Genomic DNA, 26286 nt, shown 5'->3' with positions numbered 1-26286 from the left:
TATCACACCAGGCAAGACCCCAGGTGCAGGCTGTGTAAAGATGCCCCAGCACATAACAGCAGGGTGCAAGATGCTAGCAGGCAAGGCATACATGGAACGCCATAACCAAGTGGCCGGCATAGTGTACAGGAACATCTGTGCCGAGTATAACCTGGAAGTCCCAAGGTCAAAATGGGAGATGCCCCCAAGGGTGGTGGAGAATGACCGAGCTAAGATCCTGTGGGACTTCCAGATACAGACAGACAAAATGGTGGTGGCTAACCAACCGGACATAGTGGTGGTAGACAAACAGAAGAAGACGGCCGTAGTGATCGATGTAGCGGTTCCGAATGACAGCAATATCAGGAAGAAGGAACACGAGAAGCTGGAGAAATACCAAGGGCTCAGAGAAGAGCTCGAGAGGATGTGGAGGGTGAAGGTAACGGTGGTCCCCGTGGTAATTGGAGCACTAGCTGCGGTGACTCCCAAGCTAGGCGAATGGCTCCAGCAGGCCTCTGGTAGAGGACCCGAACTTGAAGAATAAACCGCCCGCAGGGGCGTGCTGGGTGTTTTTATAAATATATATATATATATATATATATATATATATAAGATAAGATAAGATAGAACTTTATTAATCCCTCGGGTGGGTTCCTCTGGGAAATTCGACTTCCAAAAAGCACAGCAACGACCGAAGTTACAGTTACAGAATTGTTATATATATATATATATATATATATATATATATATATATACACACACACACACACACACACACATATATATAAATACAGAGACAAATATAAATAAAATATACAAAGGGGATAAATAGAATAAATAGGAATAAAAAATAAAAATACAAGTGAATTGCACATTTCAAGTATTGAGTCTATTGCACTGTTGACTATTTACAAAAAGTATTGCACAAGGTATTGTACAGTGAGGTGAAGAGGCACTACAGCTTAGTTGTTCCCCCCTCCTTTGTCCTCCTGTTTCCCCTCCCTCTCCCCTCCAGAGAGGAGTTAAACAGTTTGATGGTGTGTGGGACAAAGGAGTTTTTAAGTCTGTTAGTTCTTGTCTTGGGGAGAAGCAACCTGTCACTGAACAGACTCTTCTGATTGTTTATGGCCGTGTGCAGAGGATGCCCAGCATTGTTCATAATGTCCATCAGTTTCTTTAATGTCCTTTTCTCTGCCACTGTCACCAGAGTGTCCAGCTTCATGCCGACCACAGAGCTAGCCTTCCTGATCAGTTTCTCCAGCCTGGATGAGTCCCTCTTTGCTGTGCTGCTCCCCCAGCACACCACAGCATAGAAAAGTACTCCAGCAACCACCGACTGGTAAAACATCCTCAGGAGCTTCCTGCAGATGTTAAAAGACCTCAGCCTCCTGAGGAAGTACAGTCGGCTTTGGGCTTTTTTATACAGGTGCTCTGTGTTGCATGACCAGTCCAGTTTATTGTCCACCCACAGCCCGAGGTACTTGTACTTGTTGACCACCTCCTCCCCCTCTATCTGAACCGGCAGTGGACCTTCTCTGGACCTCCCGAAGTCCACAACCAGTTCCTTAGTCTTTGAGGTGTTGAGTTGCAGGTGGTTTGTGTGACTCCATGCGACAAAGTTCCTCACCAGACTTCTGTACTCCTCTTCCTGATCATCCCAGATACACCCCATGATGGCCGTGTCATCTGCAAACTTCTGAATATGGCATAATTCAGAGTTGTAGCAGAAGTCAGAGGTGTACAGGGTGAAGAGAAGAGGGGACAGCACAGTTCCCTGTGGTGTTCCTGTGCTGCTGACCACAGTGTCAGACGTGATGTCCTTCAGCCTGACGTACTGTGGTCTGTCGGTGAGGTAGTCGGAGATCCAAGCCACCAGGCAGGGCTCCACCTCCATCCTGTTCAGTTTTTCCTGAAGCATACAGGGCCGGATGGTATTAAAGGCACTGGAAAAGTCAAGAAACAGTATCCTGACCGTGCCTTTTCCCCCATCCAGGTGTGAGTGGGCTCTGTGTAGGAGGTACAGGATGGCATCCTCCACTCCGACACCCGCCTTGTATGCAAACTGTAGTGGGTCCTGGGCATGTTGTACCTGTGGTCGGAGGAAGTTGAGGAAGAGCCGCTCTAGAGTCTTCATAAGATGTGACGTCAGTGCCACCGGTCGGAAGTCATTCAGCTCATTGGGCCGGTTCTTTTTGGGGACCGGGACGATGCAGGATGTCTTCCATAGGGCGGGCACTCTCCCCAGTCGCAGACTGAGGTTGAAGACTCGTTGTAGCGGCTCCCCAAGTTCAGCAGCACACGCCTTTAGCATCCTAGGACACACCTTGTCCGGGCCTGCTGCCTTTATATATGTATATATATATATATATATATATATATATATATAATGTTCTTCCTCTACCCCCCCCCCCCCATTTTTTGCACATGTTGAGGAGCGTGTCAGGTTACATTTCACTGTGTGTTATACTTGTATGACTATGCATGTGACAAATAAAGACAAATAATGAACCTTGAATGCAACAAATCAAGCCCACAGCAGAAAACGATATCCACACATGGCTGCTGTGCAAGGTACCGCTCATCACTAAATGCTGGAAGATTGCCATTATTTCCATGCAAACATTGTGATCTCTGAGTTAAATTGTCGCTGGCAACCAGAGATGGGCAGCACTGTAATCCGATTACTTTTTTCAAGTAACTTGACCAACACTGCTGGCAACCCATCCAAGGCTGACTCATCAATGCATGCAGCGGATGGATCATGCACTTAAAGCTCAATTAATAAGGATAACATTCAGAAAGTGGCCACACACCGAAAAAAAAATCTCTTTCTCATTAGGAATGTTATATTAAGCTTATGAGATATTTCAGAGGACACTGCCCAGACTGAAATAATAGTGAAGTTTTTGGGGGTTTTCCAAAGGGGAATTTTTGCCTGTCTGAAAAGCAAATAATATTTGTCCTACCCTCTGCAGCCCCTATGAGTTTCACGCTACTGGGATCTTTCATTATTTTGCCTGTCTGCCTCTTTGAATAGCTTGCAGGTGATGACAGGACATCCCAAAACTACAACGGAAAGACGATGTCTTTACACTAACACCACTGGCTTAATTTTTATAGCACACTGTAATTTTTGTGACCATATTTGCATGTGACTTAAAGGTCACTTGTTACTGGAGAGATTTGAAAAGCACAGAGCAATGAGGACACTGTAATCTTCCTCAAATGAAAACATGAAATACACAAAAATGCTGTATTTCTGACCAATTTTCTGTCATCAAAAGTTTGCCCAGCAGTTTGAATTGCGTTCCAGTTGCATCATTTTTAGGTGAAAATGCGCATTCATTTGGAGATTTTTGAGAAAGGGAGTTAAAGGGAATTGATGATATCAATTCCCTTCACCATACTTTGATCCTTGACTCACAGTTCAAAATGATCCCATTCCTGTCTTATGCTTTCTGCAGATTTTTCTACTTATCCACTGGCTGTAACAAGATGTTTTAGCTAATCTCCTTTTCAGCCAGCTGTCTCCCGACTGGCTGCCCCCCCTCCAAACAGAGGCATTTTATAGCAGGTAGGTAAATCTCTTCAAATTAAAACAAGTGCACCTTTGTAACATGGCATCAACATATATGCAATCGAGAGTTGAGTACTTTCTTTTTCATGGCCTCTGTTATTTTTTTTTTCACTTATGGATTGGTTCCACCAAAGCTGGTGGGAAATGTGGAGCTCCTTCAATATGCAATATGCTTTCTATATCTGACTATAGGAATATTTTTGCAGTTTGTATGCTCCACCAGAGCTCTCTGAACACAGAACATATGTGGGGCCATCTGTATACTATCTTGACAGACCTTTTCATGCAAACATTGCTCTATATTATTAGGACAGAGAAGAATAAACTGAACCAGAACAGGGACAAGATGATAATATTTGTTTCAGTAATAAATTATTAGATATGTCACCTATAACACTGACATGAAATCAATAAGGGAGTAAAATGTATGTTTGGCATTGCTGAATTACTGGCCTCTACAGTGATCCAGCTTCATATTAGAAATCCTTTTAGATTTATCTTCTGCTACCTTCACTTCCTGAGTGTCTAATCTCTGTCTGTTGATAGGTTAATCGGGCTGGCTTTGTAGCTCCAGAGGAAAAACATGCAAACACAATAAGACAGTGGGCTTCAATTTGCATTGTGTATCAGGTACCGGTGTCCGGTGCCATGATGGCACCGGTTCTGACATAAACAGTAGTAACCAGACCGAAAAGCAGCGCACATTTCGGTGCTTTATTTCGGTGCTTTTTTTTCCTGAGCTGTGATACACTTCTAGCCAATCATTTTACGTTTCCAAGGATAGTAGGCGGGTCCAGGTACGTACGTTCTTTTAGAGCAGAGCTACAGATTAAAAATGTCCAAGGCGAAGCGGTCAAAAGTCTGGCTGTACTTCACAGCAAAATATGCAAACTCAGCAGCCTGCAACAAGTTCTTTAAGCTGATACTGTGATACTGTCAAAGGAGGTAACACCTCGAATCCGATGAAACACCTGGCGACGCATAGTTTTTTTTATAGGTTTTCATAGGTTTTTTTAAAAGCCGAGAAATGCGCTGTATTTGATAGCTTGCTGCGAGACCTCACACCGAGCGCATCTACTGCGGGTGTGGTGCCTGTTATCAGACCCGGAGTTAGCAACATCCCCAAAAACACGAAGAGGAGAGTCCTGGCCCCTAGCCCTGCCAGTGTAGCAGCCGTTCTTCTCTGCGTGAGGAGCTTAATGTTGTTCGTGTGTAATTTACGTTGAGTAGGCTAACCATGTTATTACATTAATGCAGGTAAGGTGAACTAGCAAACATCATCATAGCTACATGCGGCTGTCTTCTTGTTTGATGGCAGATACTCCCTTCACCCTGGCCAAAAAGGCTAAAATGACCAAAGAAAAAGAGGGAAACGGATAAACATGAGAGGTTTTTGGATAAAGTTTGTGTTTTTTCCATTGTTTAAGCACTGCTTCCAGCCAAGAGTGATACCATATATGCCCCATAGCTGCAGAAAAGGCTAACATTGTTATCTTTTTACAAAAACCAGCTGAACATGAGAGGTTTTTGGACCAATTTTGTGTTCTCCATTCTTTAAGCACCGACCGGTTTGAGCACCGTTTGAGCACCGGCACCGTTTCAAAAGTACCGATTTGGCACCGGTATCGGATAAAACCTAAACGATACCCATCCCTAGTATCAGGGTTGTTTAAGTACTTTCCATCTCAGTGGTTACAAAAATAAAAGAAATAAAAGAAAAAAAATTCTGAGAGGTGGTACTGGTCTCCTTGGAGCCACTTCCTCTCTAAAAGCCAACACTCTCTAACCCATCACCCCTTTCTCAGAGCATGTCAGCATGTCACTGTATGTTGTACACAATGGCACCAATGATTGGATCTCACTCAGTGGATGCACCTCAGCCATGATTATAGGGTGGCAGTAACAGGGGGCCTGACCTTGACGGAGCAGAGAGTAGCTGCAAAAAAAGACAAAAACACACCCTGGGTGGCTGTCGCCTTCTGGATGCATTTTCTGTGCACATATCTAAGTAAGTGCTGTTTTCCATCATGCTTTCCCTCCTTCTAAAATAATCTGCCCCGTGGCTGGAAGCTTCTGGTTTGTTTTTAGCACTTTGGCACCCAGAGGATGTGTTTAGCTTCCCAAAGGTCAGCTGTCTTGATTCCAGACACGTTGGTTTGCTGTTGGATGCTGGGAAACAAGCGGCCTCAACGTTTTTTACCATTTTCCATTTTTTCTTTTTTAGTCAGAGTAGGATGGAAGGTGGATGCAAAATAGGAAACAGGTTATAAGGCCAGAGGCAGGTGTGTACTGTGGCCCTGTTTTGTTTTCTGAATCTTAAGTGTGGATACATGTCACTTCTTATTCACTGCCACATACCAAAGCTCATAAAACAGCCTCTCTGATTTGTTTATGTCATGGATAGATACAGCCCACTGTTCAACTGCTGTGAGTGAGAATTTCTGTGAAGTACTTCACTCACTTTTCTGCTGTCGATTTGGAAGTGAAATAAGAGTGTGGATTTTGACTGAAGACCACAGAGATTCTAGCGGGGAGAAAGAGAGGGTGAAGGCACGGGGAGCGGGGAGGGGGGGGGGGGGGGGGGGGGGTGACTGCAGGAGGCTGTTTGATGCAGCTGAAGAATTCCACAGACAGGATTTTGGAACTACAAACATCTCTTCTCTCAGATGCAGAACCCTGCAAAAAGAAATACATGTTTGTGTGTGGGGCTAAGAGCAAGACTTCATAAATCATGTTTAGCAAAGATTTAACACAATACAACTTGTGACAGCGGTGACAACAGCAACAAACTCTGATTTAATGAGTGGCATGCGAGGCATAGCGCGGCGAAATGAGAAGGCAGCTAAAAATCTTTGGCCTCTGGTGGAGAGACATCCTTGGCAACCTCAAAGGCGCAGTGTGACAGAAATAAACCACCGCTATCCCATTTTCAACACAGAGAAACACAGTCTCACTTCAGAGGAAGAAAGAGAAGCCGTCTGTAAGGGTTCATCCCAGGCACCCGGTTCAGCTGTGGGTTGACAATGCGGAGGAATACGAGCCCGACCTCAGCTCAAGGCTTGGACTAGTTTCCCTCCTTTTTGATCCTCGGGGATCAAACCGTGCTTTTTAAAAATTCTCTCCTTGACTGTAACAGTAGGTTTAAGCTACAGCTACAAACTCCACTGTGCTGCCATGTGCAGGAAGAAATTATTCACATAGGAGTGCTTCTGATGTGATTAGCAGGGTTACCGGCAGGTGACCACAGGCGGGCTCCGGTCTTGCGTGCCTGAGTCAGTCTATGCCTGTCAGAACAGCAAACACTACAACACATCTTCAGCACGCTGGCAGAAAAGACTGTGCCATGCAAACATGAGGCTGATTATTAATTCCAGATCATCTTTAATTGCCTCTCTAATCTCTTCAGCATGACAGGGACATGACCTTGGATGCCTCATGCAGCATGTGACTGGTTTACAAAGATCCATATTTTGGCTTTGTAGTCAAAGATACTGTCTGCAACAGCAAAGATGATTTCATGTGTAAAAGTCTAGTGTTTGGGAGTGTTTAAAGTTCGTTGTACAGCAGCCCTGAGAGTTCAGCTGGAACTTTAGATGGAGTACAAGTAAAGTGAGAAAACATCTTCACTAATTTGACCACACAGGTACATCAGCTACAGATATTTTTTTTTTTTACAGAATATAGAAAAAAAAACAACCAGATACAGAATGTTTAAAATGTAGAGAGCATTTTGCAATGAAAATTTTCCCAGATGCATCAAACCGACATGATAGACACGCTTATCCCTCAGCGGTGTTGAAAAATGTGCTTATGAGAAAATTTTCTGTTGTATACATTTTGTACCATTTTAACTTGACTGCCTGAACTAATTCACAGGCCGCACACCAAAAATAGTCTCCAGAAGAGCATGAAGGGCATTAAGGATGCCTGGAAATTATCTGCAACCAAATCACAGCTGCACTGATATGCAGCACAGCAACGCTTCCACTAATGTGATATGGCTTAAATATGCTCAAAGCTAACAGCAGATCTAGCACAAAAGTTACATTTCAGCCAAAAGCTTCAGCCATTGACTCACTAATTTTATTTTGAAGTGCATCCATGGATGTGGGTTACAGTAAAAGCCCATGTCTGATGTCTCTGTAGCACCTCAGCTACTGACTTCTCTAAATTTGCCACACAGCCACTTACATTGCAGAATAATAATCCTGCAGTCCCTGGAGGACAATTTACATGAACGTTAGCAGATCTCATTAAAAGTGCCAAGTGACTTATCCTCTCAGATACATGCACAGCGCTGAGGATGTAAATAAGTCACAAAACCAGAAGGCTTTTCTGTGAGATGACATTTCAGTTATTACAGCCTATGTTGAGTAATATTAACGGGTTTAGCCTCTATCATGTGTCCTTGCTCAGAAGACATGAGTCATGTTTAGTGTTTCACACTGTAAGATCTAATTGGATTTTAGGAATAAGAATAATTTACTACTTTCTCTTCTTAAGTGCAACCAAGAATCGAGTCTTAAAGGGTAAATAATGCAAACAAAACTTTTATCTCTTCTGTGTGATTCATTTTACCTAAAGGGCATTGGAGATTGAACAGTGGAATATAAAAATAATTCTTTCATCCAAGGATGGAGGTAATAGCAATTTCCTCAACTGCGCCTTCCCTTCCTCCTCTTTCTAATGCCTGGAATGTCAGAGAGCCATTGGGAGATTAGCCTGCCCCATGCACGCTCTGTCCAAACCAGCTGCCCACTATAGGAATTATTAATACTTCACTTAAATATACTCATCACTATACAAGCAAGGGCTTCTGTGTGTGCAGTCAGTTGCTCTGCCCTCATCTCCCAACATCATTATTTTAATTTTCATGTATACTCATCCTCTCTATTTCCCAATGGCTGTAGTTCACAAAACTCATCAGCCACAATTTAGTTCATCCATAAATATTTCCATGAAATTGTCTCTGTTCTGCATGCTAATGATCAAAATGAGCCACAACTTCTGGCTCACACATAACAGGAAACTTTGAATATACTATTTCTCAAAGAAGGCAAGGATCCCAGAGCATTAACTTCCATGGCATACTGAGCTTCAAAGAAAAAAAATCTTATTTAAAAAGTTGGTGGAAACTGCAATCTCTGAGTATAGGGTAGCTTAAAAGTGGCAGAAGTCCCTCCTCGTTCCTCAGGGTTCACAGAGGAGTCATCAGTGTCACATTGTGAGCACAGAAGATTACAACTCAGAGAACAGGTCTCCAAACTTCAAAAGAGACTGCTTGAAGTAAAAGGAGGCTAGGACGCTATCCATTTCTTTTAAACACTTACTGGATGATTGCTGGAATCTGCATTAAAAAAATTTTTCTTCTTCTCAGAGACAAACTTGAACTGTGTATTATCCTTTTGCATAATACAAAGCTATCCATAAGGCTCCTGGACTTCATGGATCTTCAGTGAGGAGAATTTCTACAAATGGAGAAGGCTTGGAACAATACAGAGCCTTCCCAGAGACGACTGATAATGCAAACTACATGATTTATCTAGGAAGATGCAAGAAAACTTCCATTAACTGTCACCTTCTCTTAACTCAGTAAAGCTCAGAGATCATTAATCTTCAATCTGAAAACAAAAAGCATAAGAAAAGTGGCCTTCATGTCAGAGTGGTTACCAAAAACTACTGTTCAGAAGAACATTGACGTTCACACATATTTTGTCACACAAAGCTTGATAACTCAAAAAATGTTGCATGGACTGTTGAATCCAAAGCCAGTGACTCGATAGTGTCGTCGTTTCCATATTCAGCTAACCAGTTAAAAATCCCTGGTTTGATCCCTGGAGGAGACACAAACCCCCTGTGTTCCAAAAAGCATTTGGGATAAAAATCTGCGAAATCAAACACGTGGAACTACCTGCTGTGATACCCCCTTGTGAATAAGGGAGTGGCTAAAACTAGCTTTGTGTACTTTTATATCTACTATAAATCAAATAAAGTACTTTAAAACTACAGAAATCTGTGGAGGTAGAAGTGCTAGATTTTAGCAATGCTTTGCTACTACAGGGGCAGTGCATCTAGCAATAACTGAGGAAGAAAATGCTGCTCTGTGACAGAAAAGAAGAACGTCATTCAGTCAGTCTGTGAGGTGAAGCCCAAGCACAACTGCAAGAGTCAGTCCATCTCTAAATGTCTCAAAGGAATAAAATTAACAATTTAGAGAGGCCTAGTGAACCTAGCCTGGATCTGAACCCACAGAAATGCTGTGGCAGCAGGGTCTGAAAACTTTTAGAGTTAACTTTGTTTGAAGGTCTGACACGGTTTAGTATGAGATACACAGCAAAACAGACAATATCAGTAGGGGGTCAAATAATATTTTTCATGACTCTGGATAGACAACAAAGTATAGGAGTCATCACAGTTTCAGACTTTGAAAATCTTGTTCTATAGGAATGCACACAAATAACCTTTCATTGCAGTTGGCTTTCCGGCTCAGATTTCAGGCTGTAATTAAAAACTGCTGTGACGAATTCTCAAAACAGCCCAGAGTGTCCCACCGTTTCATCACGTTTGAACGCTGTACACTTTGAAGACCACCTGGTTTTGATATGGCTGAAATCTTTCTCTTATCCACCTGCCTGCTGTGTATGGGTGATTGAACCAGTCAAAGTGAGAGTTGGCTGAATAGAGTCAGTGCCTGCAGCAATCTGAAACCAATCTCCAGACTGCTGCAGCACAGAAATTAGCCTGTCCTCCTTTCCACCTGCCTGGGCCACTGTTGTTTAATTGACACAGCACTCAGGAGCCCAGAGTGATCACCCTCCTGATATAAAACGATGCCTGTCAGTTAGCAGCAAACGTTCATTCCCTGACTGCAATCATCCCTGGACTGTGGGAACATCCCTATGAGACTTCTGCAACAAAAGTGCCTTCACTTCCTCCAAGTGCACCCACTTTTATTCCAACCACCACCTGCCATAGCAAAACAACAACACAATCCTTCAAACTTTCAGACAATGCCCCTTTTCATTTTTCACAGGATTAAAAGGTGTCAGGAGTTTACAGCAGATCTGCTCTGTGCCGCCAAAGGGTTGATTCTAAATACAGGTTTGCTGCCTACACCTTTGCAGGAGCATAATCACCAGAAGCCAGCAGGTCTCTACTGCTATCACACAGCTTTTTGCATACCAAAATTCACAGAGGCAGATGAGTCATGAGCTCAAATCTCAGTTTAATTACGATTTGGACTTAGGCTCATTTAGCTGCTGGCAAATGTACCAAAAGATCTTGTCATTAGTTCCTGACGTGATAACACCCATTTTTGTTTGTTTTAGTTAAACTAAATGCCGATCCCTCACATTTCTTGTTTACCAGTGTAAAATTAGCCATTTATCAGACTGTTCCACGCTTCAATAAAACGACTTTATTCAGTAGCCTTATTACCTTTATATAAATTTAGTCACCTGTTAAGTAACATTACAGTTATGGTCATAGATCTGTGTTGTGCTACCCACTGTATTTAGAGAAATTTCCTGTTATTACCATTACCATGTCACCCATTCTGAAACTTCAACATTACTTTTTTGGGCAACGCCATATTGGGGGTTTTTTGGACCCAGATGTTACCTCAAGCATGAGGGGGTTGAGTTTTAAGTTATCAGCTCATACGGGGAAACATGGTTAGCAAGCAGGATACCAATTTAGTTCACTGGGTTGAGAAGGGGACCCATTCACTGTAAGGCTATTGCAGAGCGTTTTAATTCATCCTGGATAATTTACTGCATGTGTGAGGCCCATGATGTCCATTGGTTTGTTGTTGATCAGTACTGAGCCTAAAATATACACAGTGGGGAATATCAAGTGGTTGCATTGTTATTTATTCCTTCTATAGTCATACTATGAACTACATATAAAATTCATCTGGTTCTGCTTTGTAGTCATTGGGTCCATAAGGCACAAAAACAACCCACAACAGTGCTCCACAACAACAACAAAAAGAGTCAGAGTGAAAAGAAAGTAATATGGATGGTAGATTTCAGGTTAGATAGGGGCTACCACACACCATTTATCACCAGACAGTCTATGAAGGTTAAGAAAGTGCTTTTCTGGATGCTTGTACTGCCAAATTTTAAAATAGAAAGGACTATATCTCCACTTTAATATGAAAAAGACAGACTAAGTAGACAGACAGGTGGTTTGAAGAAAAGAAAAGAACAGATTTGATTAATCTTAACTGAGGAATGATGAAAGGATTCGACAAGGATCCGACAATACTTTGAAATTAAATTCTGTGCATCAGTTTCTATGGTAATAAAATAATTAGTGTCAATATAAAGCATGTGCAAAGCACTACAACTGCATGAGTGGATTTTTCTTTTCAAATATTTTCATGTTTGCTTTTGCTGTAAATACATTTTTCCCCCAAGGCCATCATGGTGTTTTGCAGAAATACAGTAAACAATGTACCATTTAGTAAGTGGTACTGAGGGAAAGACCATTTTAATCAACATTATTAACATTAATGGTCTATTCTATTACTGAAACACCATTCATTTCATTACAGGCACACACACACACCCTGGTGCTGGGTAACATCGGATGACATGACACTCATGAGCTGCTGCCTTGTTCTCTGAGTCATTGCATTCACAGCTGCTAGCCAAGGGCTCTTGGACCATGAAAATGCACACAAATCAGATGCAGTTGTCTCTCCTGTAAAGATGGCTACCATCTTTGAAACCAAAAATGCAACCAAAAAAAGCAGGAGATAAAAGTGGGTATTTCAAAGGTTAGGGTGACACTGGCTAGAAACACAAAGCTGGAAATTAAATGGTCTTCTAGGCTTTTCTAGAAACAGAAGAGACTAAATGAACGCAAGTGAGAGAGAGCGAAAAGAAAAGTTGGCTCTACCAGATTTTCCTGCATAAGATGGAACAATTTAATAGCAAAAGAAAGAAAGAAGAATTGTCAATTGAAGCAAAAGAGTGAATCAAGTAAAGGCCATTGATTTTAACTGGAATCCTTTCAGAGAGCCCAATTGCTGCTCTCTTGTATTGACAGGCGAAGTTCACACAATGCCTTTTACAATTAACCAGCAGCTGCCTTTTACAATTAACCAGCAGCTGTCAGAGCTAAAGCTAACATGTCGAGCACTAGTGGTGTTGCCTTGACAGCTAGTTAATTGGGTAACAGTGAGACAAGCCAGTAAGGCAGGGACAGCTACACACAAAATGCTTAGCATGTCAAGGTAAGGTTGGAAGAGCACCAGTGACATCTAGAACACCAGCTAGCTGCTATAGAAAGAACGGGACTGGTGCTTTCTTTCTTTCTTGCTGAACTCACATTTCTCCTTAATGAGAAGAAAGTTGTTGTTTTTTTGGGGGGGGGGTTCAGCACAAAGCTAAAGAAAAACAGTGCTGCTAAGTAAGCTCATTGGAATGAGCTATATGATTCATAAGGCAGACCTCCTTGATCAGCACATTGGACAAGGGAAGCCCAAATGAATTCATTTAGCTTCTTAAAGAACTAAATGCTTACAGATTGTTTACATTTCTAGTGTGTGGCTGTTGGCTTCTATTCCTATTATCAATGAAAAATTGTCAAAAACTTAGACAGCATTAGCATGGTTTTAGTTGTTATAAAAAACAACCAGAAAAAGCTCAACACATCAGATAGCTTAGATGGAAAGCTTCAGTTGGGGGGGGCTTTTGAAGCAGTTGGGCGAGCTACATATATTAAGCATGTCTGTAAACAGCAGTATGACGTTTTTGATATAGAAACAGTTGCTTCTTTTTTTTTTTCATAGTTTATTTGATCTTTATTAGTTATTTTTATTCTAAGTTATTGTAATCAGGCCAGACTGGACTCGGGGACGGGAAAGAAAAACAAGAAGAAAAGTTCAGAGTTTCTCTTTTTCTTTTCCTGGATCACCTGTTGAGAAAGAAAAAAGAAAACAAGCAGAAGAAGACTAGAGCAATAGAATAAACAACATCATGATGATCTATGGGAATATAACAGTAAATACTAAATGTTAAACATTATTGTGCAGCACGTAACACCGAGCCAAAAAGGGTGTAGTTTGCGTGTGTGAGCACCCGTGTGTACACCTGTGAGCATGAACGCGCTTGTTTTTAAAAGGTTCCTACATGTAATGATCTGTTAGAGGGTGTGGGGAGCCAAAGCCCCGTCCACCAGGGCATGAAGCAGGTATGGAGGAGATCAAAACTCCAGACATCCGGAGGCCCTCAGAACACAAGAGACCAAGGAAGACCAACAGAGGGGCAGCCGCGCCACTATCCCAGAAAGAGCTAAGGAGAGTCCCAGATGAAGGGTCAGTCAGCAGCCGCGGAACATAAGCCAGGGGGTTGCAGTGACGTGCCCGGGAGCTCCGCCGGCAGCCTTGGAGGGCCTGAGATGTCCCCAGAGAGGTGGTGTCTGATACCCAACCTGACATATGGACACAGACATACAGGCACACAAAGATACAAGCATCCATTCCCACCCTCATGCTCTCATATGCAATTACTCAACACTCACCCAACGTGGAGACAGACATAAAGAGACACTGTACACACAATCACACTCCCCAAGTGTACTCTAAGCCCCGGGTCTAGGTACCCCCTGGAGGGGGAAACTGCACCTAGACCCAGGTGGTGTTACCCTTTTCCCTGCGGTGGGGAGATGCAGACCGCCCCAACTCCGCAGCAGCAGGGAGGCCCCACATTCCAGACCCCAGTCGGACGGCCAACTCCTCCTCCTGGCCCCACGCTCCAGCAGGCCGCAGAGAAACGGGGTGTGAGAAGACTCCAAACCTCCCCCCGCCCGCTCATATGTAGTGTTGATGCATGTGTGTTCTAAGGTGCATTTAAAACCCAGGAGGACATGGAGCTACCTGCCAGAGAGCAGCAGGTAAGCGCATAGCCCCTCCCGATAGCCCTCAATGTCTACGTGTATTTAGAATTGAGAGGTGGGCAACGACGCCAGGGGTGAGGTGTACACCCTGATGGTAATTTGGAGTCCGTGTAGCGTGCCCATCCCCAAGATCCTATATGTATGTGTTATGAGAGTGTGAGTAATGTGAATGTGTAAGTTGTGAGATAAAATTGAGGCAAGGCCAGCTCCCCCGCTGACCCCAGTAGGCACCCCCATACTCCGCAACCCGCCAGGGAAAGGGGGCCCAGGCCCATCTGGACCCGGCCGGCCGCCCCCCTGAACTTTGTGTGAACTGTTTTTCCTGGCCGCCTGTGTGTGTGTGTGTGTGTGTGTGTGTGTGTGTGTGTGTGTGTGTGTGTGTGTGTTCTTTTTTCTTTTCTTTTTTTGTTTTGTTTGTTTTTTGCTCCTTGTGTTTGGTTTGTTTCTGGTTTAATTTAGTTAGATCTGCAAGCTGGGGAGAAACATTAATACCTAAATATTTAGATTGCGGGCAGCACGGTTGCAAGGTGGTTAGCACTGTTGCCGCACAGCAAGAAGGTCCTGAGTTCAATTCCACCATCAGGCCGGGGTCTTTCTGTGTAGAGTTTGCATGTTCTCCCCGTGTTTGCGTGGGTTCTCTCCGGGTACTCCGGCTTCCTCCCGCTGTCCAAAGACATGCAGCTTGTGGGGATAGGTTAATTGGATAATCCAAATTGCCACTAGGTGTGAATGTGCAAGTGAATGTGAGTGCGAATGGTTGTCTGTCTCTGTGTGTTAGCCCTGCGACAGACTGGCGACCTGTCCAGGGTGTACCCCGCCTCTCGCCCCATGACAGCTGGGATAGGCTCCAGTGCCCCCCGCGACCCTGAAAAGGATAAGCGGAAGCGAATGGATGGATTTAGATTGTGTACTGTAGATTTTGACCAGTTAATTGAGTAGTCTGATCTTCTTGCAAAAGAGTTTATCAATTCAATCACCCCAGAGAGTTTTGGAGAAAACGTATCACATCATCTGCATAAAGGCTGATTTTATGTTCCACGTTCTTGCACTGCATTTTATGCCCTTAATTACTGAATTCTGTCTAATTGCTGCTGCTCCTGGTTTTAGCAGGAGATTAATGTTTGCAGAATTCATATTTGATGGAAGTCTGCTCTTTGATTTCCAACAACGTTCTGAAAAAAAAAAAAAACTGGTGCTAGAATCGTCCAGAATTCTTTGTACAATTCTGCAGGAAAGCCGTCTGGACCTGGAGCATTATTATTGGGCACACTTGTCAGGGCTTCCTGGAGTTCACCTGATGTCAGTGGCGAATCCAGAGTTATGTTGTCTAAACTGATCAATTTCCTTTTTAGATGGGTTTATTTGTGGTGAATACAACGTTTTATAGAAATCCCTGAAAATGTTGTTTATTTATTTCGGGTCATATACTATGTTCCCAGATGAATCTTGAACAGCATCTATATACCTATGTTTTTTCTTTATTTATTTTTAGCTGGTTTGCTAGAAATTTACCAGATTTATTACCATGTTCATAATTTTGTAAGCGTAGTCTTTGTACTAAGAATTTAGTTTTTTTTGTTTTTTTTTTATCAATTATCTCATTTAATTCTAGTTTTGTTTTGCATATTTTGTTCAATGTTTCCTGATCTTGGTGGGACACGTAGGCTTCTAGGGATTTTCTAATTCCTGAATATTTTTGTTTTCTTTTTATGTGATGAGAAAGAAATTAGTTTACCTCTCATCACAGCTTTCCCTGCCCCATAGAACAGAAGCTGATGTTCCGGGAGTGTCATTATAGTCTAAATATGAAGTCCACTCACCACTCAAGAACAAGTGTGCCATCTAAGTGTTCAGAGAGTGCACTGAAAAAAAACGTGAAAGAATGAGGGATCATCAACGTTTGGACCATATACACTTACAATACATAGCTTTTTATCAAGTATAGATAGTTTAATGATTAAGAATCTGCCCTCTGGATCTATAACTGTATCGAGTACTGTGAAATTAATATTTTTATGTATTACAATTGCTACTCCCCTTTGTCTAGAACAGTGGTTCTTAATCTGGGTTCGATCGAACCCTAGGGGTTCGGTGAGTCAGTCTCAGGGGTTCGGCAGAGCCTCCACCGTGACATACACGGCTCATTTTGTGCACCAATAAAAAACATATGTCTTGAATTTGAAAAAAATCATATTTTATTTTTCACTAAAGAGGGGTTCAGTGAATGCGCATATGAAACTGGTGGGGTTCGGTACCTCCAACAAGATTAAGAACCACTGGTCTAGAATTATAACAAGCTGAGAACACATAAGGAAACAGTTGCTTCTTGCTAGGACATACCCGATTCATCCATACCTAAAGCAGATCTGTAACTTTCAGCAGTTTCTCATCAGATGTTGACCGACCCAAACTGCAAGTACAGTGCTTAAATTCCAGAAAGATGTTAAAATTGTGATGCTGAACTAGTTAATGCCGATCTTAAGGATTCTAACTTCATCTTGTGCCAGAATGAGGAACAGGATGATATAGCACTAAGTGTCAGTTGAAACATACCAGTAATTCTAAAAGATATGCATGAAGATGCCATTTGATGACCTCTCCTGTACCCTTAATGAGGAATTTATTAATAAAGATGTGGTTTCAATATCATTAGAACAAATTCTGGGTTTTTCTGCACAGGCAGAGACCACCCTCACTAACTTCCGATGCACACCCAGTCATTATGTTCTATAAGCAGGCCTGAAATATGACAGAAACCACTGAGTTCAGAAAAGAGCATCAGGGGTTTCTCCTCATAGGCTTTTGAGGGGTAAAACTTGATTTCAGTATTCAGCTATATTTAGCCATTAGTGTGAGTGTATGTTAGATAGAAAGCACAGGCTGCAGTGCTAATTAAAAAGAGCTCATGTGGAGTAGACAAGCAATATATAAGAACCAGTCCAGTTAGTATTCCATAGTGGAGAACAGAGCTAAATGGGCTCTGCCTCATATGGTCTATCATCGCATGGTTTGTTAAATTTCAAATAACAGCTTGGATAAAATGACACATTTAATGAGATTATCATGTACTATGAGAACCTGTAATGTTATAACTGGCAAAGAAAATAAACAACCTTTAAGGTGATTGTGACTGAAATGTTGCTAAATCCTGATTGGTGATACCTAGGGATGGGTATCGTTTAGGTTTTATCCGATACCGGTGCCAAATCGGTACTTTTGAAACGGTGCCGGTGCTCAAACGGTGCTTAAAGAATGGAGAACACAAAATTGGTCCAAAAACCTCTTATGTTCAGCTGGTTTTTGTAAAAAGATAATAATGTTAGCCTTTTCTGCAGCTATGGGGCATATATGGTATCACTCTTAGCTGGAAGCAGTGCTTAAACAATGGAAAAAATACAAACTTTGTCCAAAAACCTCTCATGTTTAGCTGTTTTCCACTTTTTCTTTGGTCATTTTAGCCTTTTTGGCCAGGGTGAAGGGAGTATCTGCCATCAAACAAGAAGACAGCCGCATGTAGCTATGATGATGTTTGCTAGTTCACCTTACATGCATTAATGTAATAACGTGGTTAGCCTACTCAACGTAAATTACACACGAACAACATTAAGCTCCTCACGCAGAGAAGAACGGCTGCTGCTGCCATCAAATACGGCGCATTTCTCGGCTTTTAAAAAAAAAAAAAAACCGCTATGCGTCGCCAGGTGTTTCATCGGATTCGAGGTGTTACTTCCTTTGACAGTATCACAGTATCAGCTTAAAGCACTTGTTGCAGGCTGCTGAGTTTGCATATTTTGCTGTGAAGTACAGCCAGACTTTTGACCGCTTCGCCTTGGGCATTTTTAATCTGTAGCTCTGCATAAAAGAACGTACGTACCTGGACCCGCCTACTATCCTCGGAAACGTAAAATGATTGGCTAGAAGTGTATCACAGCTCAGGAAAAAAAAAGCACCGAAATAAAGCACCGAAATGTGCACTGCTTTTCGGTCTGGTTACTACCGTTTATGTCAGAACCGGTGCCATCATGGCACCGGACACCGGTACCCATCCCTAGTGATACCTGCCCTCTTCTAACCATTAAGAAGAAATCTGATGATGTAGACGTCACAGTAAAAAAAAAAGAAAATCAACTGATGGACTAAGTTTTCAAGGTCTTTAAACACAGTCTAATGATGTGTTTTGTAGGGGTGCAACGATACATCAAAATTCACGGTTCGGTTCAGTTCGATACTTTGGTGTCACGGTTCGATATTTTTTCGATACAAAAAAATGTTCATGCCTTTTTAATTTGTCATTTATTAAAATTATAAATATATATTTTAACTCAAAAGTACAGTTTTTAAATTTAACCCTAACCCTTGTGCGTGTTTTTTATTTTGACAGCGAATGCGCACCTGCGGACCACTTATGTGCAGCCCTGGTTATTTAGCTCGTCATATTGCAGCCACAGAAATTCTTTTGTCCATGAAACCATAAAGCTGCACTTTCTTTTTGCCTTATAGTCTGATTTGTCATAACTTCTCCGTTTTGTGGTAAGCTTTTCTTTGGCTGTCACTTCTTCACCCTGACCTGTCTTATTTGGCTCAGCAGAACTAAAATATATATCTGTCTGTGAAGGTTCTCAGTCATCCAGGTCATCTAGTCAAATATAAATCCTGCTGCTTTTACACACGCACTCACATAAGCTCAGCGATTCTCTGCGCGATCAACCTCTCACATGTTTAAGCTGCGGGAGATTTCACTTGTCATGTTTGCATAGTAAGCTAACAATTAATAAGACGATGTCAGAGGAATTGGTGCGCAAATTATCATCACTCACAGATCAGTGCTGTCGCTCTCTATACACAGTTCGCATGATTGCAAAGTGAAAGCAAAAAAACAAGCGCAAATTCAAACGCGATTTCAATATGTCACATATTGACAGTGGCTATAGCTATACTATCCGCTTCTTCTGGGCTATATTCTCAGCAGCATATTAAACAGCTGTCTAAATGACTCGGCTAAAGTTAGTAGCATGCTTGCTTGTTTTTTTCTGCTTCCACTTGTCTTTGCACTAGGATGATGTCGGCGTAAATGTGCAGTCATATTCGTTGTGTTCCCACTAGTGCTTTCAGGTTAATCTCGTTGAAATGACCTTAACGCCACATAGGGCTGCTCGATTATGGCAAAAATGATAATCACGATTATTTTCACTGAAATTGAGATCACGATTATTTGACGATATTTATTTAACCCTTTAAGACCTACTATAGAACCAAGTCCACCAGAGCTTATATTATTTTTATTTATTTTTTTTTACATGCTGTAGTGCCATTTGTGGGAGCATTTCAAGTTGCTATACATCAATACAACTGTTATAGCCCATATTTTAATAATATGTATGCATTAAGTGCATAGTAATTACATAAATTGCAAAAAAGTGCAATAAACTACAAAAAAAATTGAAAATCGCTTTTGTTTTGTTTACATATATTTCTACTTGGAGAAGTTTAAGAGGTTTATCACTCAAAACTTTAAATACAATAAAGTTGCAAAAAATAGTTTCCCACCACAGGAAATTTATTTTGAGTGTCTTCATAGTTTTATTTTGGAGATACAGCAATTTTTATATACTGCAGGAAAAACAAAAAACAATCCTATGATGCAAATTTGCAAAGAAAACAGCATGTGCATCATTTCACTGTGGGAAGTGTTACGAACAGCTGATAGGAACGGCAAAGCGTGTTCAATTCATTTGGACAGTAGCACTTTTATAAATCGAGCCCACAGCACCGGCTTCATTCCATCTCAAAGGCAGTGAGAAAGACACAGGACAAAAATGTCACCCTGTTAGAGAGGGTGCTACGCTGTGTGCCTCTTGAAATCATGAGGGGCTCATCTGAATGTGGCTGCGGCTCTCATTTATTTGATTGTGGTTGTTTGATGATGATGGCAAAAAAAAAAAAAATACTTGTGTAGTACGTGCTGCAGTTCTTTCCTCCTCTGCTGTAGTAGTATCTCGGTGTGAACAGGTACACCTTGCCTGTGTGTTGGTCATACACTGCGTAATAAACACAGAGTGACACCTATCCACTGAAATTCTCCCAAGATGACTAGCTTGACCTTATAGCAGAAAGGTTTGTATTTCACGCTTGGATGCTTATGGATATAATCGCCTATAAGAATAAACAGGGGTTTAATTTGCATTGCACACTCCAGTTAGAGATGATGGGTGGTGATATTGTGAATAAACTCCAGCTTTTATGACAACAATGGACCAGACAAGATATGAGAGAGAAACAGGTGTCACTGGGGGAGGTTTTTCAGCGGCAGTATGCCGTGTTGCCCTCTACTCATCACGACACAGAAAAACACGAATAACAGCCCTTGTGTGTTCTCTGCTGTTGTGGTGTGTACATGCATATCTGCTATGCATGTGAGGAGGTGGAGGGTGGAGCATATCCACTGGGACCGCACTTGAGATTGCCAGCATACAAATGCCGTCTCGCGCTGCACCACAGGAAAGAGATTAGGTGAAGTTCTGTCATTTTTCCTGATATTTTGGGCCTTAGTTGTTTTTTTGTTTTTATTTTTTCTACGTACAATCATTGAGAGATCCGCTGGCTGTCACAATAAGGAAGCAATCTTTTCATAGCGAGAAGAAGCACAGTGATTAACTAACGACAGAGGACAGATAGCTTCCACTAAATCAAGTTTTGACAGGAATTATCACTGATTGACCCACTTGCGCTGACAAGCTGTGGACAGTCAAGGCAAAAAAAACAACCCCAAAACAAAAAACAGAAAATAAAATAAAAACACTACACACAAAACAGCCACTGAAGGCAAGAATGGATGAGGACAAAATTTATCTGGCACTGATATTGACTGGTTGAAAGCTGGAACTGTAGAAGCCAGAAAGAGAAAGGCTTAGAGAGAATGTCAAACAGGGAGGGAGCTGCGAAAAAGAAACACACTGAGCGACGAAGGACTGAGACAACAGAGAGGTCACCCCTATCATCTCTGATCTGTGACCTCAAACCCATCCTTAAAAAGAAAAAAAGAAAGGTCATAGAGAGGTAGATAGAAATAAAACAGCACTCATGAGAGGATGATCAAGGCGGAAAGTAGGACACGCTGACAGACATGTTGGTGACAGTGATGATGACCTTCTGTCATCAGCTGCTCGCACACCTAACTGCCCTGTGGACAGACATGCCGATGGGTCATACGTGCATGCACATATGCACTGTGCAGCCAGAGAGAGATAAGTAAAAAAAACATATTTCAGCAGCTTCCCTCGAACTGTCAAGGTGAGATCGGTCACCACACCCACCTACCCATGTCTGGGTTTTTCTTTTACATTTCAATCCGCAGTGTTTCTACATCGGAGACAGCGCGTGAAACGCCTGGGTCATGGCAGAAGGGAGATAACATGAGACAAACCATGATGCCATAATGGACATCCCACCGCTCTCTCTGCTTGCTCAGATTTCAAATCTCCCCTGGCCATCTGTCAGAAAGGGGTACGTGCTAGTGGGCTATGAAGCGGCATGAAGACATTCCAGTATTAATGCAGGCTCCGCTGCACCGCCCCAGAGAAGATACATGCATGTATGAGTGTGATAATTCCTTTGATATCTAAAAGGGTTGGGGGGGGGGGTCCAAAGCTCTGTTTGAGGCCTAATCAGTGTTAAAATGTGTTTACATGCCTGCAGAAAGAGCTGGTATTGGGCAAAATCTTCAAAAGGGAGATGCTTCTAATCTGCAAGCTGGGAGCATGATTACGGCACCCTTTCAGGGGAGGCACACTGCTCTAATCCACAACCTCAACATAAACAACAGTTTGTATATTCATACACAGGCTGAGAAGTGTGTTGTGGATGACTTCTGTGGATGACATGAACTGATGCAGAGTGAAGAAAAAAAGTGGAAGGAGCGGTGAAAGTAAATCTGTAGGAAACATTCCCTCCAAAGAATTTATCGGAATAATATTAAAGCCTTCTTTGTTATGGGTGTGATGTGGAGTAAGGTTCAAAAATTTTTTTCTTCCAGGATAGTCAGAGAGCATTTTTAGCGGCCATTCACATCCTAATGAAGCGAATTTACTGGATCCTCCGTCATGGGTTGTTAATTGTTAAAAGTTTATTTAGTTGGCAAGCTGTGAGGCTGTTATTTATCATTATTGTGGATTTTCATCCCATCCACAGGACCCTGCGGTGTCATGCTCTGCGGGCGCAGATCGTGTTGGGGAAAGGCCCAAAAGCAGACGTGTAGACACAACTGGACTTAATGAAAAGCGAGACGTTTATTTAGGCCGGGAGAAAGAACGAAAGAAGAATACAAAGCAAAAGGCAAAAGAGACTCAGACTATACTAACTGAACTGGACAAACTGGACACTGTGCATGCTTGACACCAAAACAGGCATACGCGAACATGGAAACACACGACAGACCGGGGAAGATAAAGGATGAAACACAGGGAGAAGAACATGGAGACAGGGTACAGAGAGATAACGGGGGACAGAGCGAGAGAGGGTGAGAGACATGACCAACAGGAGGTGGCGGCAAGGAACAAAACACAGAGACCAAACCAAGGGAGCGGGAACATAAACTGATAACCCTAAATTAACTTCAAACTAAACTAGAGACCTCTAATAATACAGTAGGGAAATTACCAGGGATTACCAAACTCTATCATGGTCACACGAACTAAACAAGAAAACCCCAAAATAAGGAAATGCAGAAAATAGGTCCACTTCTCAAAATCAAAAAATGAATTTAACAAGACTCAAAAGGTCCAAAACACAGAACACTGGGTCAGCGACCCAGTACCATGATATGCAGCGATGGCTGTGACCGAAGGTCACCTTTTTTTGAGACTAATTTGACAGTTCAATTGAGTAACAACCGGTACCATCCATGCTATGATGAAGATCCTTTTTTAAAAAGAAATGTTGTCACAGTGCAAATCTAGGAATTCATAGCTTATTAAAATGATTGCTACCTCATAAAGACAAATGTTTGAGAGTAGTTTTGATGGGTTATACGCGCACAAACTCACACAGACACACAATGTGTCAGTGATATGGAGCACAGCCCATTGGAGAGGAGTCCCTGGTCTATTTGCAGTAACGCCATCTTCCCTGTCTGGAAGTCGAGTTGCACTGTCTGCTCTCCTTTACCGTCCTCGTCTGCAAAGCTATACCTAGAGACAGGCTATAGAGGCCAGCCAGATCTCTGGGGAGATGAGGACAGCAGCAGAACCCACTTGTCAGCATCAGAAAACAGGGTGTGGTGGAGCCAGCGCACTGAGAGCTAGCTAGAAAGACACAAAAAGAGGAGGGAGCACATATAAAGGTCAGTTGAGCTGGTATCTGTTCTTCCAGTGGTGCCTCAAAGGTTAGAAAGAACCCTCGGCCGCACCCAAGGTGAAGTGAGAATACAATAAATGTCACCCACACATAGCTCAAACAGCAGCAGCTACACAGAAAGAGTATTTGCTACAAAGTCATTTCGGTCAACTTGCAGGCCTTCTGTGGAGCCCCTGTTATACAAGTAATAAAGAATGGTCTTTCTTGTTTTTCTGCCAGCAATAAGCATGGCCACCTGTTTGGATTAGCTGGTGTAAAAATAACCGAAATGAGTGTCCTCAGTGGGCCAAGACAAAGCCCTCACTTATGTCTGGCTCTCTTCCTCTGTCGTCTATTATAAGCAAAGTGACTGCAACATCTGCATCAGAAAACCGGCTACAAAACCTTAGAAAACAAAATGGCTAACTAGGTACAGAATCACCCCCTCTGTGTCACATCTCCTCTGAGGCTCCCCGTATGTGCAGCAGTATGAAGGGCTTATTAATCCTCTGGGAGGCATGGGACAGAGGATGAGTGTTCCCAGGCTAGTTGTAATATCCTCTGGCCTGGCTCTCTGTTTATCTGCACACTGTCCATCCCCAGTGCCTCCACCAGCACCATCTGTCCCCTGCCAAACACTCTGGCTTAAATCCTCCCTGAGCCCCTGTCTCTCCTATTTTCATCCAATCAGCCTCTGTGACATCTAAATGTAAAATCCTCAGGTCAAAATATGAAACTCTAGGATAAGTAAAAGTTGTGCTTGGTGACTCAGTTCAATTTTCAATGTTAATTATAAAATGTTATTTTAAAAAAATGGTTTTCATGCCCCATTGAAATCAGCTTTATAACATTTACACGTTTTTGTTGTAAGTATTTCCTTAGAAATTGAGGAAAGTTTGTATGTTCGCTCCTTGAATGCAAATAATTCCCCCTCTTTCTCCCCATACTTCTTTTGGTCCACTCCATCACAGCGGGCTGTGCCCTGGTCATTTCAGATTCCAGGCTTTGAAACTAGCACACTGCAGATCCTCTAATCTCAACTCATGGCTTTCCCCTCAGCTCTCCTCTGCAGTGAAGTACATATTTCAGGAAATCCTCCAGCCCATGTTACTTGTGTTTTGGGAACAGGCTTTAGTGTTTGAGAAAGCACTGACAAGCAAGATGTGGTTCTTGCAGTTAATTAAAGCAACAGAAGTGACATAAGTAGCTTTTTTTCCCATCTTTTTAACTTGGTGCACAGACTAGAATAAGTGGGAAAATAGGTAGCCTAATAACTCCTCTAAATACAACACTGTATGTCAACAAACTAAGTGGTGAATTTGTGGAGGGACATATAAATAAATTCCAATAATGTCTCTTTCCCCTAGGATAACTGCGTCGTGAGGCACAAGCTGTACACACAGAGCTATTTTTATATAATGCAACTGAAACACATCAAAATTATATGTGAGATATTAGATGCTATTTATACACAAATGATTAATGAATGTATTGGACTGCTTTGCATGGGGGACATTTATACACAATCTCTATACTTAGCATATAATACTGCAGTTACAGCGGCTGTCCACCTCATGCTCGTAGAGGTGTGAAGCTCAGCTGTGGATTTGTAGATCTCTGTCAAATTATTAATACATGTTTTCATTTGAATGTTCTCTCAGCTACAGTGCACACTTGCCAAGTGCATAATGATGTAGCATCCTTCACCAGTAGTTTGCATGTCAGAAGACAACTTCTCCGCAAACACTCACCAACTACTTGCTAAGTAGTTGTGAAAATGTGAAGAGTGTGATGCAAGCTGGAAACGGGGATCATTTGCATCAAAATAAACCTTTTTCCAGTTTAAATACAGTTGTTAGTTAAGTGTGCCTATGCCAAGAGGCACACTTATTACTATTCGTCGGATTTATTATTAAGTGTGCCTATGCCAAGAGGCACACTTATTACTATTCGTCGGATTTATTATTAAGTGTGCCTATGCCAAGAGGCACACGTATTACTATTCGTCGGATTTATTATTCTTATTCTTATTATTTTCCATTTTTCCACCTGAACTTTTGCAGCGAAACTCGCCCCACAGAAGGGTGTGCTATGACTTTTGGTGTTTATGACTTTTATAGTTTTTTAAATATTAATATTTTAGTGAAAATTTTCCCACGCTTATGTGCCGCACAATTTTGAGACAAGGGTTACATATGTTATATCATTTTGTCCGGCTTGGTCTGGACTAGTATGCTATGACTAGGGATGGGTATCGTTTAGGTTTTGTCCGATACCGGTGCCAAATCGGTACTTTTGAAACGGTGCCGGTGCTCAAACGGTGCTCAAACCGGTCGGTGCTTAAAGAATGGAGAACACAAAATTGGTCCAAAAACCTCTCATGTTCAGCTGTTTTTTGTAAAAATATAACAATGTTAGCCTTTTCTGCAGCTATGGGGCATATATGGTATCACTCTTGGCTGGAAGCAGTGCTTAAACAATGGAAAAAACACAAA

General features: G+C 42.1%; 1 protein-coding gene across 9 annotated transcripts in view; it reads right to left on the bottom strand.

Moving 5' to 3' along the window:
• srrm3 (serine/arginine repetitive matrix 3) overlaps window positions 1-26286 on the bottom strand; it is a 144940-nt gene that overhangs the window by 76929 nt on the left and 41725 nt on the right. The window contains exon 1 of one of the 9 annotated variants that reach the window (XM_076888948.1): window positions 23503-23720. The exons of 5 other annotated variants lie outside the window; for them this stretch is intronic. Coding sequence is in view for 3 of the 4 variants with exons in the window: in XM_076888945.1 (XP_076745060.1) it covers window positions 14954-15041 (88 nt within the window). In the remaining variant the exon portion in view is untranslated. Of the gene's footprint in view, window positions 1-14953; window positions 15480-23502; window positions 23721-26286 lie in introns of those variants that run through there. 3 more of the 9 variants (XM_076888945.1, XM_076888944.1, XM_076888946.1) reach the window with 3 other exon arrangements.

Source organism: Maylandia zebra, linkage group LG10, assembly GCF_041146795.1.
Source record: "Maylandia zebra isolate NMK-2024a linkage group LG10, Mzebra_GT3a, whole genome shotgun sequence".
In the NCBI taxonomy this organism is placed as follows: domain Eukaryota; kingdom Metazoa; phylum Chordata; class Actinopteri; order Cichliformes; family Cichlidae; genus Maylandia; species Maylandia zebra.
Note: the sequence above shows the minus strand (reverse complement) of the source record. Positions and strands in the feature narration are given on the sequence as shown.